This window comes from Penicillium daleae, assembly GCF_028827525.1.
Source record: "Penicillium daleae strain IBT 16125 chromosome Unknown utg000006l_segment0_segment0, whole genome shotgun sequence".
NCBI lineage: Eukaryota > Fungi > Ascomycota > Eurotiomycetes > Eurotiales > Aspergillaceae > Penicillium > Penicillium daleae.
The window spans coordinates 2843818-2857403 of record NW_026623154.1 but is presented as its reverse complement, the minus strand read 5'-3'; the positions used below and the strand labels follow the sequence as shown (position 1 = coordinate 2857403).

General features: G+C 52.2%; 6 protein-coding genes across 6 annotated transcripts; 3 read left to right on the top strand and 3 right to left on the bottom strand.

Annotated features, from left to right (window-relative positions):
• Positions 1–636: 636 nt before the first annotated feature.
• erg13A (putative hydroxymethylglutaryl-CoA synthase) lies at positions 637–2246 on the bottom strand (the record flags this gene model as incomplete). Its single annotated transcript, XM_056910108.1, has 4 exons — positions 637–777; positions 830–1926; positions 2014–2116; positions 2193–2246. 4 exons carry the CDS (start codon positions 2244–2246, stop codon positions 637–639), a joined length of 1395 nt encoding a protein of 464 aa, XP_056765812.1.
• Positions 2247–2971: 725 nt separating this feature from the next.
• N7458_006725 (proteasome assembly chaperone 4 family protein) lies at positions 2972–3755 on the bottom strand (the record flags this gene model as incomplete). Its single annotated transcript, XM_056910107.1, has 2 exons — positions 2972–3202; positions 3531–3755. 2 exons carry the CDS (start codon positions 3753–3755, stop codon positions 2972–2974), a joined length of 456 nt encoding a protein of 151 aa, XP_056765811.1.
• A 312-nt stretch (positions 3756–4067) lies between these two features.
• N7458_006724 (uncharacterized protein) lies at positions 4068–5446 on the top strand (the record flags this gene model as incomplete). Its single annotated transcript, XM_056910106.1, has 2 exons — positions 4068–4192; positions 4315–5446. The coding sequence occupies 2 exons, from the start codon at positions 4068–4070 to the stop codon at positions 5444–5446; spliced, it is 1257 nt and encodes a 418-aa protein (XP_056765810.1).
• A 1131-nt stretch (positions 5447–6577) lies between these two features.
• Positions 6578–8944, top strand: N7458_006723 (Hsp70 family protein; the record flags this gene model as incomplete). Its single annotated transcript, XM_056910105.1, has 5 exons — positions 6578–6696; positions 6746–7154; positions 7235–8167; positions 8243–8681; positions 8745–8944. The coding sequence occupies 5 exons, from the start codon at positions 6578–6580 to the stop codon at positions 8942–8944; spliced, it is 2100 nt and encodes a 699-aa protein (XP_056765809.1).
• A 733-nt stretch (positions 8945–9677) lies between these two features.
• Positions 9678–10404, bottom strand: N7458_006722 (tubulin-binding prefolding complex subunit GIM3; the record flags this gene model as incomplete). The annotated part of the gene is made up of 4 exons (XM_056910104.1): positions 9678–9870; positions 9933–10000; positions 10087–10221; positions 10387–10404. The coding sequence occupies 4 exons, from the start codon at positions 10402–10404 to the stop codon at positions 9678–9680; spliced, it is 414 nt and encodes a 137-aa protein (XP_056765808.1).
• A 959-nt stretch (positions 10405–11363) lies between these two features.
• Positions 11364–12473, top strand: N7458_006721 (autophagy-related protein 27; the record flags this gene model as incomplete). The annotated part of the gene is made up of 3 exons (XM_056910103.1): positions 11364–11631; positions 11720–12203; positions 12278–12473. 3 exons carry the CDS (start codon positions 11364–11366, stop codon positions 12471–12473), a joined length of 948 nt encoding a protein of 315 aa, XP_056765807.1.
• Between the last annotated feature and the right edge of the window lie 1113 nt (positions 12474–13586).

Genomic DNA, 13586 nt, shown 5'->3' with positions numbered 1-13586 from the left:
ATTATGCATATCTTCTACGGTTATTATTTTCTTTTCACCGCAGCCCACAGGAGCCTATTTGGCCGCCCCACAGCGGGACAACGATCCGAATAGATGAAACCGCCCTGACCAACAACCGAGCCTTTCCGATTTGCCCCTACCCAACCGCACAGAGGACCGGAGTGCTCCGTGGCACCTAATCTAATGCCTAACGCTATTACGGGAGTCTCAGATTAACCGATTACTTAGATGGAGCGATGACGTAGAGATCGGGCATTGTTTATCGGGTTTGGACTCGGGTTGTGATATTCCGATAAAGCATTTGATTTGGGATGGGATGAAGAGAACGAGGCACAAAGTATGGAGTACAGAGTACGAAAAGTACGAAATGGATTATTGGGGCTCGTTGTGTGTGGGAGGTGCTGTGCTCGGAGTCCGGATGGGTGGAATCTTAGGTTTCAAAGGGCCAGGTCATGGCGTTCGCGTAGCCACGGCACGGGGAAATTTCGTTGCAGCCCAAAAGTCACCCACGGTAGAGACATATGTGATAGATTAAAATCGAGAATCAACTCTAGGAAGGTACAATTCTTGGTGATCAAATCTGAAGCCCATTGTGTTTGTAACCCTCACTTGCAATTAGACCTGACGTAAGGTTGTCTAGTCCTGTTTCACGGCGTAGGTCCGCCGGAACATCTCGTCGACTTGGACGAGATAGTACGTACCTGGCGTCAATGTATCGGCACTGCCAACGGGAGTATAGCTTTTCTGTTGGTACGCTTGCTCGCGCAATTTACACATCTAATTGTATTTAGCGATTGTGTGTCGTGCGTTCAATGCGGGACTGTCTTACCTCGTCATAGAATTCGGGGGAAACTTGCTCGCGGGCTGCGAGGCGGGCGTGGAGATCGATCTTGGATGCGATATCGCTCACGTCGCCTACAACGCGCAAGCTGAAGAGTGTGCTGGCAAGACCACTGCCGAAGCTGTAGACTCCCACTCGTCGGCCGAGTAGTTCAGAGCCGGGCACGTTGCTGAGCAGACTGATAAGACCCGAGTACACGCCGGCAGTGTACATGTTCCCACACAGAGTCGGGACTGTAAGGCTTCGCTGGACTCGTTTTACGAATCTCTCTTTTGAGAGTCTTATGAAGAGTTTCTCCAGTGTCTTGTCGCCCAGGGACTCTTCGTAGGGTTGTTCGTGGATAGAAGAGGGTACGGCATCAGAGCTGCATAATTCGTGCTGTGGGTTGGCGATGCAGTCATTATACAACAGACGCGCGTATGACTTGGAAACCAGCTTGCAGTTAGGTGCATGAAAGACAAAATAGTCAAATTCATCCAGAGCAACTGTTGATGAGCCCATTGGCGTGGAGTGCCCGTTCACGACTCCATTCCCATGCAACATCCCATTCGTCTTGCGAGCAGCCTGCTTCTCTCGATAGCGCCGGTAACACCCATCCAGCGCCTGCAGATAACATCTCGAAGAATAATGCCCATCCACAACCGGATACTCGGATTTAAAATCCGGCTTGTAAAAGTCATATGTATGCTGCATGTACGACGCACGGAGCGGCTCCAAGACCAAGGGTGCATTGGGTCCAATTAGCATGGCCACACAACCCGCACCACCGGTAGGTCTTGCAGAAACTGTATTGTATAGTGCAATGTCCGAGGCAACGACTATTGCGTTCCGTCCATCCCAGGCAGAAGACTCGATCCAGTTCACGGCGTTGAGAAGCGCGCTTGTACCGCCGTAGCAGGCGTTGTAGGTATCGGCGCCTTCGATGTCGTCGTTGGAACCGAAGAGCTGCATAAGGACGGACTTGCAGGATTTGGCTTTGTCGAGCATGGACTCTGTGCCAACTTCTAGGCGGCCGATTGAGTTCGGGGAGATGTTGTATTTGCGGAGGAGAGAAGAGACGGCCGTGAGAGCGAGGGAGTATACATCTGGAGAAGTGGTCAGCGATGGTCAACGGAAGATATGTTTAGCTATCATATCATTGTAAACGAGTGTTTTGAGTTGGCAGTTATTACCCTCGCGATCGTCACAAAAGCTCATTTGCGTCTGGCCTAGTCCAATCGTATACTTGCCCGTGCTGGCACCAAGGAAGGTTTCCAGATCAGACTGAGCCACATACTACCAGAAAATTAGACACAAAGTATATTCAAGAATAGCAAGCGAAATAATATCTCGGCAGAAATAGTGAACTTACTCTGCTAGGGAAGTAAAGCTCAATAGCTTTGATGCCGACGTTTTGGGGGGCCATAATCGAACGCATTGCAAGCTTCTAGGAGAGCTACCTGCCAGTTCTGTGTGAACTTCAAACAGAATTCACTTGTGACTTCCCTCTCTACTTATATTCTCAACGATACACAGGAAATCCCAGACCACTTGGTCATTCTCAGGAACAGCCACCATAACCAAGTGGACCTACACCCACAGCCCATCGTCGCTGGGCCAATCTTGCAGCAGCCTGAGAGTGCATTGCAGCGGCGCCAGGGGGAATTAGGCAAGCTCCTTTCATCCGAAGGAATTGGGACTCTGTATGAATGTATTGCGGTGCCTTAGTGGAAAGGTGGTGGTGGCATTCGGGGATATACACCGTACATCGGATCCTGAGCGAATCTCGGTCTGGTCGGAATTCCTCTAACCAACGTTTTCCTGGAACCCGAATAAACTGTGACTATTATTGGAGGATATCGAGGAACAGGAATAAAAGAAACGGGCCCTAGATAGCTGCGTGTTCAAGGCCGCGGCTGTATGGGCGTGATTTGAATGGGTCCTTGTAAAGTCATTGAGCAGGCCAAGCCTTGATAAGGTTCGAAGTGATATTGCTTCTGCATGGCCAAGCATAATCAGAGACTTTGGAGGTATTTTTCGCAAATTATCTTCACATTCCAAGGAGAGAAATCGTTAAATGCAAGCCTTCCAGTAACGCCATTCTCATAATCCAGACTCCTATATGACCGATGCACTTCCCTAGACTTGTACTCATTTCTGCTTTTGCGCTTCATACTTTTCGACAATCAAATTCACAATGTGCGTTAGGCCCTCCATTTCTTCTTCCACGGTCTGCCCGAGTCCATTGGGGTCAATGCTACACCCAACGTAGACGGGCTGTCGCATGCGTCTGGCAAGAATCCTGGCCACTCGTGTCGTGTATTCAATGCTGGATGGCGTGGTGTAGAGTGTTGTCGAGATGGTTGCGTTTGATGATGTTCGCTGGTACAATTTGTAAGTATGGGATGTTATGGAGGAAGTCGATGAGACATGGATCAAACATGGAGACAACAACACTCTGAAAACAGCATCCAAATAGTGTGCTTGATCAAGGCAATATCTCCTCAGATACGACAAGGGTTCAGTAGCAGCTGAAAACAGAGTGACATATATCCCATCCTCGAATAACTTGGATTGGAAGACTCTTCACAGAGCTTGAATCGAGCTCGAAGATCAATGCACGCAGAAAAGCATATTTGAACCAAGGATTGAAGGCAGATAGACACGACAGCGCAAATGAAGGACACGATGAATAGAATGGAGGACTCACATCAGGCATGGCATACACAAAGCTCCCCATCGGCTTGAAAGACCCCGCCGAGTCACCCGGTGTTGATGTAGCAAGATGAACCATGGCACAATGACCCAAGAAGGTCAGATGTACATGGCCAGTCGTGTGGAGAGCTTTCGGCAGTGGGAAGGAGAGCTCTTGAGGCTTGAGAGTGGGGGAGACCAGCTCCGTCTGTGGGACTGCTGATGGAGCAACCGTCGCCATGATGTGTTTTTTGCTCTTCAATTAGAGCGCAAACTCTGGAAAAGCTAGAGTATGAGCTGGTGAAGTTGTTAAGGCTGTTCTGGTGGTGCGTGCGATCTTCGCGTGTCCGGTGTCCAGCTTGGAGAGGTTGAAGATTCCAGGTCCCCGCCATGCGGCAAACGGAGGCGGTCCACCAATCCCACTTCGCTTTGCCCGCCGCACACTACTCGCGTCCAGGATCGACACATTGGGCTGGTCAGTCCATAGGCCATCGCAGGGCCGTAAGTATCAATCCTAGGGTGTATATTGCCGCTCAGTGGGATATCTCTGGCCATGGCAGCTTCAGAGCAGGGCGTTGGCCATGAGGTGGAGGGGGAGGAGACTTGGACTGGAGACTTTGATCCGTTCTCCGATCCTGAAGAGCGACGGGTTCTCTTTGCCGCGTTTGATTCCTTTCGGTGCGTATGCCATGATCAATGCATGTTATAAATCTTCGTGTTTAGTCTGGCTGTCCTACCGAGGACGCAGATGGCAATGTATTGGTGCCATTTCCATAGCAGGACTAATCTTACGACTACAGACAATACCGGCGAACGGCACATCAAAACACTACGCATCGCCGGCGGCAAGCTTTCTACGCCTTGCCCTCCGCTCACTGGCAAATGCTCTCAGAGCCACCCTTCTCCATCCTAGACACCTTCAACAAGGTAGATGATGCCATCGATACCAACGCCGAGATTGCCGATGCCATCCTGGCCGTGGGCTTAGAGTCCTTTGGACTCCCCGCCAACCCAGACAAGGATGACCCCAACCAGTACTGGCACGAGACAGCCACGGCATCCGACGTGAACAAGGCGCACTCCACCATCCGCCAGTTCTACCGCGACTGGAGTGCTGAAGGCCGCGCCGAGCGGGCCGTCTGCTACGACTCGGTCCTCCAGGACCTCCACACCGAGTTTCAGACGCGCCGAGACGCGGGCGACGAGATCCGCGTGCTCATCCCAGGCGCCGGACTGGGCCGACTCGTTTTCGAGGTCTGTCTGGCCGGGTATGCGGCCGAGGGTAACGAGATCTCGTATCACCAGTTGCTGGCCAGCAGCTGGATTCTGAACCACACGGCCGGTCCCGCAGCGCACGCGCTGCACCCTTTCGCTCTGCATTTCTCCAACTTGCACTCGCGTGCGCAGCAGTTACGGCGCGTCATGATCCCGGACGTCCACCCGGGCACGGCGATGCAGGAAGCGGCACAGACGCAGGCGCCGTTTGGCTCGATGTCGATGTCAGCGGCCGATTTCGTGGTCCTGTACAAGGAGCCGAGTAACCGCGAGTCCTTTGACGCGGTGGCCACCGTGTTCTTCATTGACACCGCGCCCAACCTGATCCGATACATCGAGGCGATTCACCATTGTCTCAAGCCTGGGGGTCTCTGGATCAATGTGGGCCCGCTGCTGTGGCATTTCGAGGAGGGGCATCCCCGCTCAGACGGCAAGGAGATGGGCGATGGCAAGAGCAAAGACGCCTCGGGCATTGGGGAACCGGGCAATGTGGAGTTGAGCGAGGATGAAGTGTTGTGTTTGGTGGGGCGTCTGGGTTTCCGTGTTGACACACGGCCGTATGATCGGCGGCCGTGCGGCTACATTCAGGATGGGGAGAGCATGCTTCAGAACTTGTATCAGCCCTCGCACTGGGTGGCGCGAAAAGTGGCGCAGTAGGTTGATTGAGTATACGGTGCAAGAGTCTGGAAGATTTGGCACGATGAGACGAGGGTTGTTGTATTGGGGGCGGGGGCAGAATGGGCGCAGACAAACCCAGACCACTCGAGATCAGGGTCCAATATTGTTCGAGGGAACCGATTGATAGGAACCGTTCCATGCAGGTTCCGTGTTCAAGGCGAACAGGGCAGTGGCCCTCAGTCCTCAGTGGCCCCCACGTTTAATTTTACGATGATTGGGGGCCGAAACGAACCAAGAGAGGCTGGACCGGCGAGTGGGATAAGCGCGGTTCCGTGGAACGCACGCGCAAGGCACAATACAGTAAATAATCAATCGCGAGGATGATGTACTCGTTCATACCGAAGATACAAGACGATGAAATCACTCCGTCTACGCCTCTACTCCAGATATCTAATATTGGATGATAATCGTAATCATAATGATAATAATATCTCTCCACGCGTCTCGTACGAGGGGCCAGTGACGGAGTCGTGTCGACTCGACTGCGGTTTTCAATATTGGAAAGGAAAGGCACTGCCCACCAGGCATTCGGATCGACACAAAAGGGGCGGGGGGAGAGCCCGGTTTGAATTCAGCTTCAACGCATTGTCGTCTTCCATCTTCCATAATCCGATGGGTTTGACGACTCTTTCTAGCCTCAGCCGCAGTCCACCTATAATTATCATCATTTAATTGTCATCTCATCTGACATCCATCATCTCCCCATATCCTGACTCTGACAGTACTCCCACTGTATACCAGCCTATGATCCCCACGGAGTGGTCTATTTCCTATCCACCATTTTGTCTACGGTCACTGCCCCTCCGGTGGATTCCTGCACCCTCTTTCGTTTAGTCCTATTTTTTGGGGATTCTTTGCTGACAGGTACCACCACCACCACCACCACCACCACCACCACCACACGTTTTGCTCGTTGCCTCGTATTCCCAATTCCCAAGTCAGCCTTGTCTTTCCTCGCCCTCGCCTCACCTCCACTCTCCACTCTCCCACCCGGCACCCCCTCCCCCCTCCCCCCCTGCCTTTTCCTTTCTCTCTCCTCTGACACGTCCTCTCTCTCTCTCTCTCTTTCTTCCCTCTTCCTCCCTTTCAGCCTTTGGGCGCTCGCCACACATGTCCTCCATGAGCTCCCGACTTGGCAAGTTCACTTTCCGACGCGACAAAAAGCCCCAAAATCCCCCCGCCTTCCGCCTCTTCCTCCCCCAACCCCCTCGTGGTGACCCCCTCCAACGGTACATCACCGACCTCACCACCCTCGCAGCGGAGCTCATCGACCACCAGTCTGCCCGTCAATCAGCCTTCCCAACAACGTCCCCCGAGCTTCGCCTCAAATCGACCCACAAGTCCCATGGTCCACGGCCAACTCGCCCAGCACCCCGCCCCGCTCAACCTCAACACCACGATGCAGTACGCCGGCCACCAGCAGCCCATGAACCCTCCCCCGGGGTATAGCATGCAACCCCCACAACAATCCCTTGGCCACCCGATCCAGCCGTCCATGAACCAGTCCCAGTATCGCAACCCCGCCGTCGAGATCGAGGGCGCCAATCGAAACAAAGCGCAGCTCATTGTGGGTATCGACTTTGGTACCACCTTCTCCGGTGTCGCATTTGCCTTTGCAACCAACAATGAGGCCCGCGAGGATATCATCACGGAATGGCCGGGCGCGGGTACGCATACAAAGCAAAAAGTGAGCAGACACGCCGTGTGATGATTTCCTTGGCGAAAGGGCCCATGTATTGACCGTATCCGTTTCTCCAACTTTCTTAGATTCCAACCGTCCTGTACTACGATCAATACCAGAAGGTAGTAGGCTGGGGTCCGGATATTGCGGAAGCCCTTGCGCCGACTGGGTACCCAAAGCCGGGCGTACAAAAGGTGGAATGGTTCAAGCTGCAATTGATGCTGTCGGGAAACACTTATATCGACCCCATCAACTTGCCTCCACTCCCACCTGGCAAATCAGAAATCGATGTGGCGGCCGACTATCTCTTCAAGTTGCGACAAGCCATGCGCGCACAGCTGCAGAAGACTCTCGGTGAGGTATTTACGCGAGAGGAGCGCAATATTCGCTATTATCTGACCGTCCCCGCGATTTGGAATGATGCGGGCAAGGCAGCGACTCGTGCTGCTGCGATCCAGGCTGGATTCCTGCGCGACGAGAATGACAACCGTCTTACCCTAGTATCGGAGCCCGAGGCGGCTGCGCTCTTCTGCGCGAAGACGGGTTTGTTGAACCTGAAGATCGGTGACGCCATTCTCATTGTCGATTGCGGTGGTGGTACCGTCGATCTGATTGCATACGAAGTCGAGGAGGAACAGCCATTCAGCGTGGCCGAGTGTACTGCCGGATCTGGAGATTCATGTGGTTCGACGGCCCTGAACCGCAACTTCAGCAACATTTTGCGGGCCAAGATTCGCAAAATGAAGCTTCCTGATGGATCCCGTACCGCGGGCAAGGTCTACGCCAAGTGTATCATGGATTTCGAGAACCGTATCAAGGCGGACTTCCGGAACAACGGTCAAAAATGGGCGGTCGACGTCGGTATTGAGGCAGACTTCCCCGATGCGGGCATCGAGGAAGGCTACATGACTTTCACCAATGAAGAGATTCTCCAGTGCTTTGAGCCCGTGGTGAACCGCATTCTCGAGCTGGTTCGCAACCAGATTATTGCCATCCAGGCACAGAACCGCTTGCTGCAGGTAGGAATCGTTCCTCTTTTTGCTTTTCTCTTTGTCTTGCTTTGTACTGTGTACTAACCTTAACCTCACTTTCAGAATGTTTTGGTTGTTGGTGGTTTCGGTGCCTCCGAGTACCTGTTCCAGCAGATCAAGCTCCATGTCCCACCACAATTCCAGACCAAGGTGGTCCGGCCTATGGACTCCGTGGCTGCCATTGTCAAGGGTGCCGTGACAGCCGGTATCACCGAGCGAGTGATCACCCACCGTGTCGCCCGTCGCCACTACCTGATGGCCACTCTTCAGCCCTTCAAGGAGGGATACCACCCGGAGCAATACCGGGTGCCCAGTCTGGACGGCCGCGACCGATGCAAGTACACGCGCCAGATCTTTGTGCAAAAGGGAGAGCGTGTCAAGATCGGCGAGCCGGTCAAGGTCAGCTTCTTCCGTCAAGTGGCGCCTGGTGCAACCCTCATGTATGAGGACGTCCTGTACGCCTGTGATGAGGATGTCTGCCCCGAGTACACCAAGGATCCTCGTAAGCCAACAATTTTCCCATCTCTGCCTGTGTTTATTCCGCCTACTGACAATTCATCTACAGGCATCAAGGAAGTCGTCACTCTCACATCTGACCTCTCGCGCAAGAACCTCGAAACCGACTTTGAGCGCATGGACACCCCCCAGGGTATCTTCTACCGGGTGTACTTTGACATCTACCTCACCTTGGACGGAAGTGAGTTTAGTGCTGAGCTGGTTTGCCAAAACGAGGTCATGGGCCGCTGCCGGGCCAAGTTCCGGTAGATGCAATTGGAGCTTCCTATTTCTCTAAACTGATATACCCCGGAGTGTTATATATGTGCGAGCAGAAAAAAAAGGAGAAAGAAAGACAGGATCGGCGTGCGGTAGGGACTCATAAATACCTTCTCTCTCTTGGGTGAGAGGGAAGGTAGAGGTGACCGAGACGAGAAAAAGCAGAGGCTGAGCTGAGGGTTGCCATTTAATGTACACACTTTTCGTTCGATGCTTTCTTTCCCTTGCCCACGCCTGACCGGACAGCACTACTGGAGAATGGGCGTTGTTCTGATGATGCTTTCCACCTTGTTCCCCATCAATCCTTTTGAAGTTCCTACCACGGGCACTTTACCCACCATACCTGGCCCCAGTGTTTTTTCCCTTCGAGTTGCCATCGGTGACATATGATTATTATTTCTTTGCGGACAGATAGCCTGTCTTTGCGTTTTTTGTGTTTCTTTCCAGTGGTCCCCTTAGATACCTCACTTTTGTTTTCTTCCTCCTTTGACTTATCTGGTTTACCTTGAATGAAATTTATGAGTTGTGATCAGATCGAAGCTGAATACGTACATCATTCCGAGCGAACACATAAAGTGGACTTTACCTTGTCTGTCTACACATTTGACACCGCCATTCTTCATACAAAAAAAGGAGCCAACACATCCATCATCTCTCTTTCATCTCTATCTTTAATCGTATACAAAAAGTTCAAAGTCATTACCAACCACTCGAACCATCCGCATTAAGTCTCCAGGTTGATACTCCTTCCAAACCGCGCATAGAGCGAGACCTTTAGCTGCTGTAGCTCATCGCGCAACTCGCCCAGCGAGTCCTCCAGCTTGGACACGTCAGCGTCGATCTGTGCTGTAGAGGCCTCGAGCATGGACTGGGCGTCTGCGAGGGGGAGCTGGAAGAAGGAGTCGCCGATTTTGTAGCTGAACGGGACAATTAGTACTAGACCTTGCAACGTGGCACTAGATGTGAAGAAGTCACGTACGGGACAAGCTCGTCCTCATCGGCGAGTTCGAGTTCTGTAGAGACTTCCTCGAGATCTTCCTTGTCTTTCTGTATGACTTGTTAGAATGGATATGCCAAACTAGACAACGGATATCTTCAGAGCAGATCATCTACTCTGTCTTCCTTTTACATACCTGCTTCGCCTTCAACTGCTCCTCCAACACAGTCTCCCGCTGGTGCAACCGACTGAACCGATTAATCTTCTCCTGGTCCTCGCGACGAACTTCATTCTCTTCGCCGCCGGCCGTGGCCTCGTCGTCCCGTGAGAGCTGCGCGGTTCATGTGTTAGCTTTAGCTTTAGCTTTGCGCGTTGGTTTCTCCTTTTGCCGTGGGGGTTGCGGGGAGCTAGATTTGTTCTTGGTGGGATTGATGGGGCTGGCTACTTGATCCCGTGCGCAAGGATCCTATGGAAGGACGGGGGTACTGGCACTTACCATGCGTGGTTGGACCATTTTGGCGATATCGCTGGAGGAATTGATGTATGAGTGAGATCCGGAGGGGAGCTGGTCGTTTCTTTTGGATGTGTTTGCCGACTACTGCTGGATTTGATGGTGGCCCGTGCGCGGTCTTGGTGGGCGGTGCCTTTTGCGGACGGATAAGAGCAAACAGATAGATGGACAGAATAGAGATTGTAGAATAACAGGTCGACCTGAGTCGCTATTCTACTATGTCATACTCTTCAATTATCTGCCAATTAGCCAAAGCAGCCAAGAGTCTCTCTTATAGAAAAGTCAAGGCTGAGATAGCTGTGTCGGCTCGATGCCTGCTAGGGTAAACATGTGACTACGAATGATGAGCCAAATATGCTGCCTAGATTCGATGAATATGCTTCAAATGTACAGGTTAGCCGGATGCTGCTACAAAAAACAGTACACGCAGCGTAGTATAGCCCAGCTCAAGTAGACTGCTCCCGGCAACAATGCGAATATTCTCTCGGTCGGGTGACATCATCCCCCTCCATACCAGGAAGCAACTCGGGCAGAAAAGACAAAAGTCCTGAGGCTCGAATAGCTTGCAAGACTCTTCCAAGACTCTTCAGCCCGACCTTAGACTCCGCAGGACTCACCTTCCCCTCGATTCGTGGGGTATCCTTTCTTGTGCTGCCTGCAGCTTCCGCCAGTAACGAGCCGCGTCGGAGAAACGAAACACCTCCGCATCCCCCAGCCCTCGTCATCCTCGACAAACACCAGACCAACCCTCGTGCGCGCCACCAGAGCTTGCACCTCAACCCCCCGTGGAATCCCATCATCCGCACTTCGATCCCAGTCTCCTCATCACTCTTTTACCTATCGCACGTGCGCACTCTTATACAAGCCTGTGAGCTCCCTCCCGCGCCGGAATCTGATCCAGTACGGCCCAACGACGCACCCTTTCCTCTCCTCCCCAGACGACACATCCCACATCCCTCGCCATGCGAATACAATCCAGCGGAGTCACACTACTGCTGTCCTCAGTGCTACCCAGTCTAAGCGCGGCACTGACCTTCGACTGCTCCCACATCAATGTCGACAAGTACAAATACGACTTCAGTCCCTTGAGCGGCGTCCACGAGCTATACCACGTCAACGAGACGGAAACCGCCGTGACAAATACGACCTACGTTCTCAACATTTGCAAAAACCTGGGCAGCAAGGCCGCAGACCGTGGAGATGATGGAAAGTGCGGACAGACCAAGCGAAGTACGTCTCAATTCGTGCAACTCTCTGTCACGAGACAGGACGTCCAGGCCAATGGGGGAACTATGAACTAACTATCTACGCTATGTAGTTTGCGGCTTCGTGAACCGACACCCAACCGACGGCAACGGCAGCCAGCGCTTCGGCTTCCCGATCGTCGGTCTCGATCCTATGGGCGGGGGCTCGATGGAGCCAGAGTTCACGCGACTAGCCACGATCGACCCCGACACCGAGGGTGTCCGGGTCAAGCTTGCCGGCGGCGAGTTCAGGGGAGACGACGACGAAGGGAAGAAGAAGGATGCCGCAGCCGTGATTGATTTTACGTGTGACCCAGGCCGCTCTGGACTGGAAGGGCTTGTCACGGAGGAAGACAGCTCGGATGCAGATGAGGAGAAGCGGCGCCGCGATGAAAAATCCAGGGACGGCAGTTTGCAGTTCAAGAGCTTCGAGCTGGGTGAGGATGATACTTATATCTTGAAACTGGATTGGCGCACGCGGTATGCTTGCGATGATTATCAGCGGGGGAAGCAGAATAACTCGAATTCCTGGGGGTTCTTCACTTGGATGATTATCATGTAAGATCTCGCATTTTTCTCTCCTAGCGATCTCGAGTCGTGTTTCGAAACTAACGCTGACAATTTCTTCCTAGTGTCTTCCTCTGCGTCGCCGCCTACCTCATCTTCGGCTCCTGGCTCAACTACAACCGCTACAGCGCCCGTGGCTGGGATCTTCTTCCACACGGCGATACCCTCCGCGATGTCCCCTACCTCATGAAAGACTGGGTTCGAAGCGTGATCAACACATTGCAAGGGTCCGGGTCGAGGGGAGGGTACAGTGCGGTATAAACGAATGTGCCTGGGTTGGCATTCGCATCGGGTGATTTGCAAGTTCTCTTGCTCTGGATCTTTTTGCATCTGAGAGGCTCAAGTATTGTGGTTTTATTTTGGTTTCTGTCTGTCTGCTCGCGGCACTCGTTGAATGGACAGCTTGGGGTTTCTTATTATCATGTACCGTAGTGTGCTCGACGGACAAAGTCTTCTGAAGGCATGGAATTGTTGAGATGGGCTCTTCCTGATTCCTGTTGGTACGGCGCTAGAATTTCGGCCTTGAATTATCGGGCAGGGCCTTTTGTATGCTTGGATGTGAATTATATACGGTTTCGTTTCTTTTCCAGCTCAAGAGCTCAAACTTTGGACAACATCTCCATACTTTTTTTGTTTGTTATCCAGCCTACAACTAAACGTGAATGCTATATTACCTCACACCTATCCATTGGATCATACCTATACGGAATGCTTCAAGAAACTCCAAGCTGAGACACTCTTGTACTTCTCGATCCTGTTGTCGGAACGATGTGCCCCAGTGTAGGTTTGGAGGTATCAAATTGGAAACTTTTAATATGGAGCTTAATCAAACAAATTTTCATGACAGGTTGCTGAAAACCAGATTTAATTATGGTGTAATGGTGTATTTTCCCTATAGATCCTTGAGATAGACAGATACATCAAGGTATACCGTAAGACGCACCGCCGCCAGACGAACTAGCGACCTTGACGCCACCACAAACTACAGCAATAGGCTGAAGATTAAAATCTAAATGCCATCGAGAACACGTATCATATTCAATCTACCAACATACAAAAGACGCAAATCAGGCACAGGCTGAACCAGGTGCAAGAGTCCGATTCAATCTCGCAGCTTAGACAAGGATAAACAAGCAAGGCAGCAACAACGCAAGAGTCGGTGAAGATCAAAAACTCAAGAGTAGCGATCCATGCAAGATCATCAGCAGTAATCAACCAATCCCCACGCAAGGTCCATGATCTCCATCCCGTCTTACAAAAGTTATGGGTGGGTGAAGCACGGGGATGGCGTGATCGGGACTAAATCGTTCTCATCGGGGGCTGTAACATCCAACATAACGAAAGGGCGGGAACCAGGGGTTGGGAACACTGAAA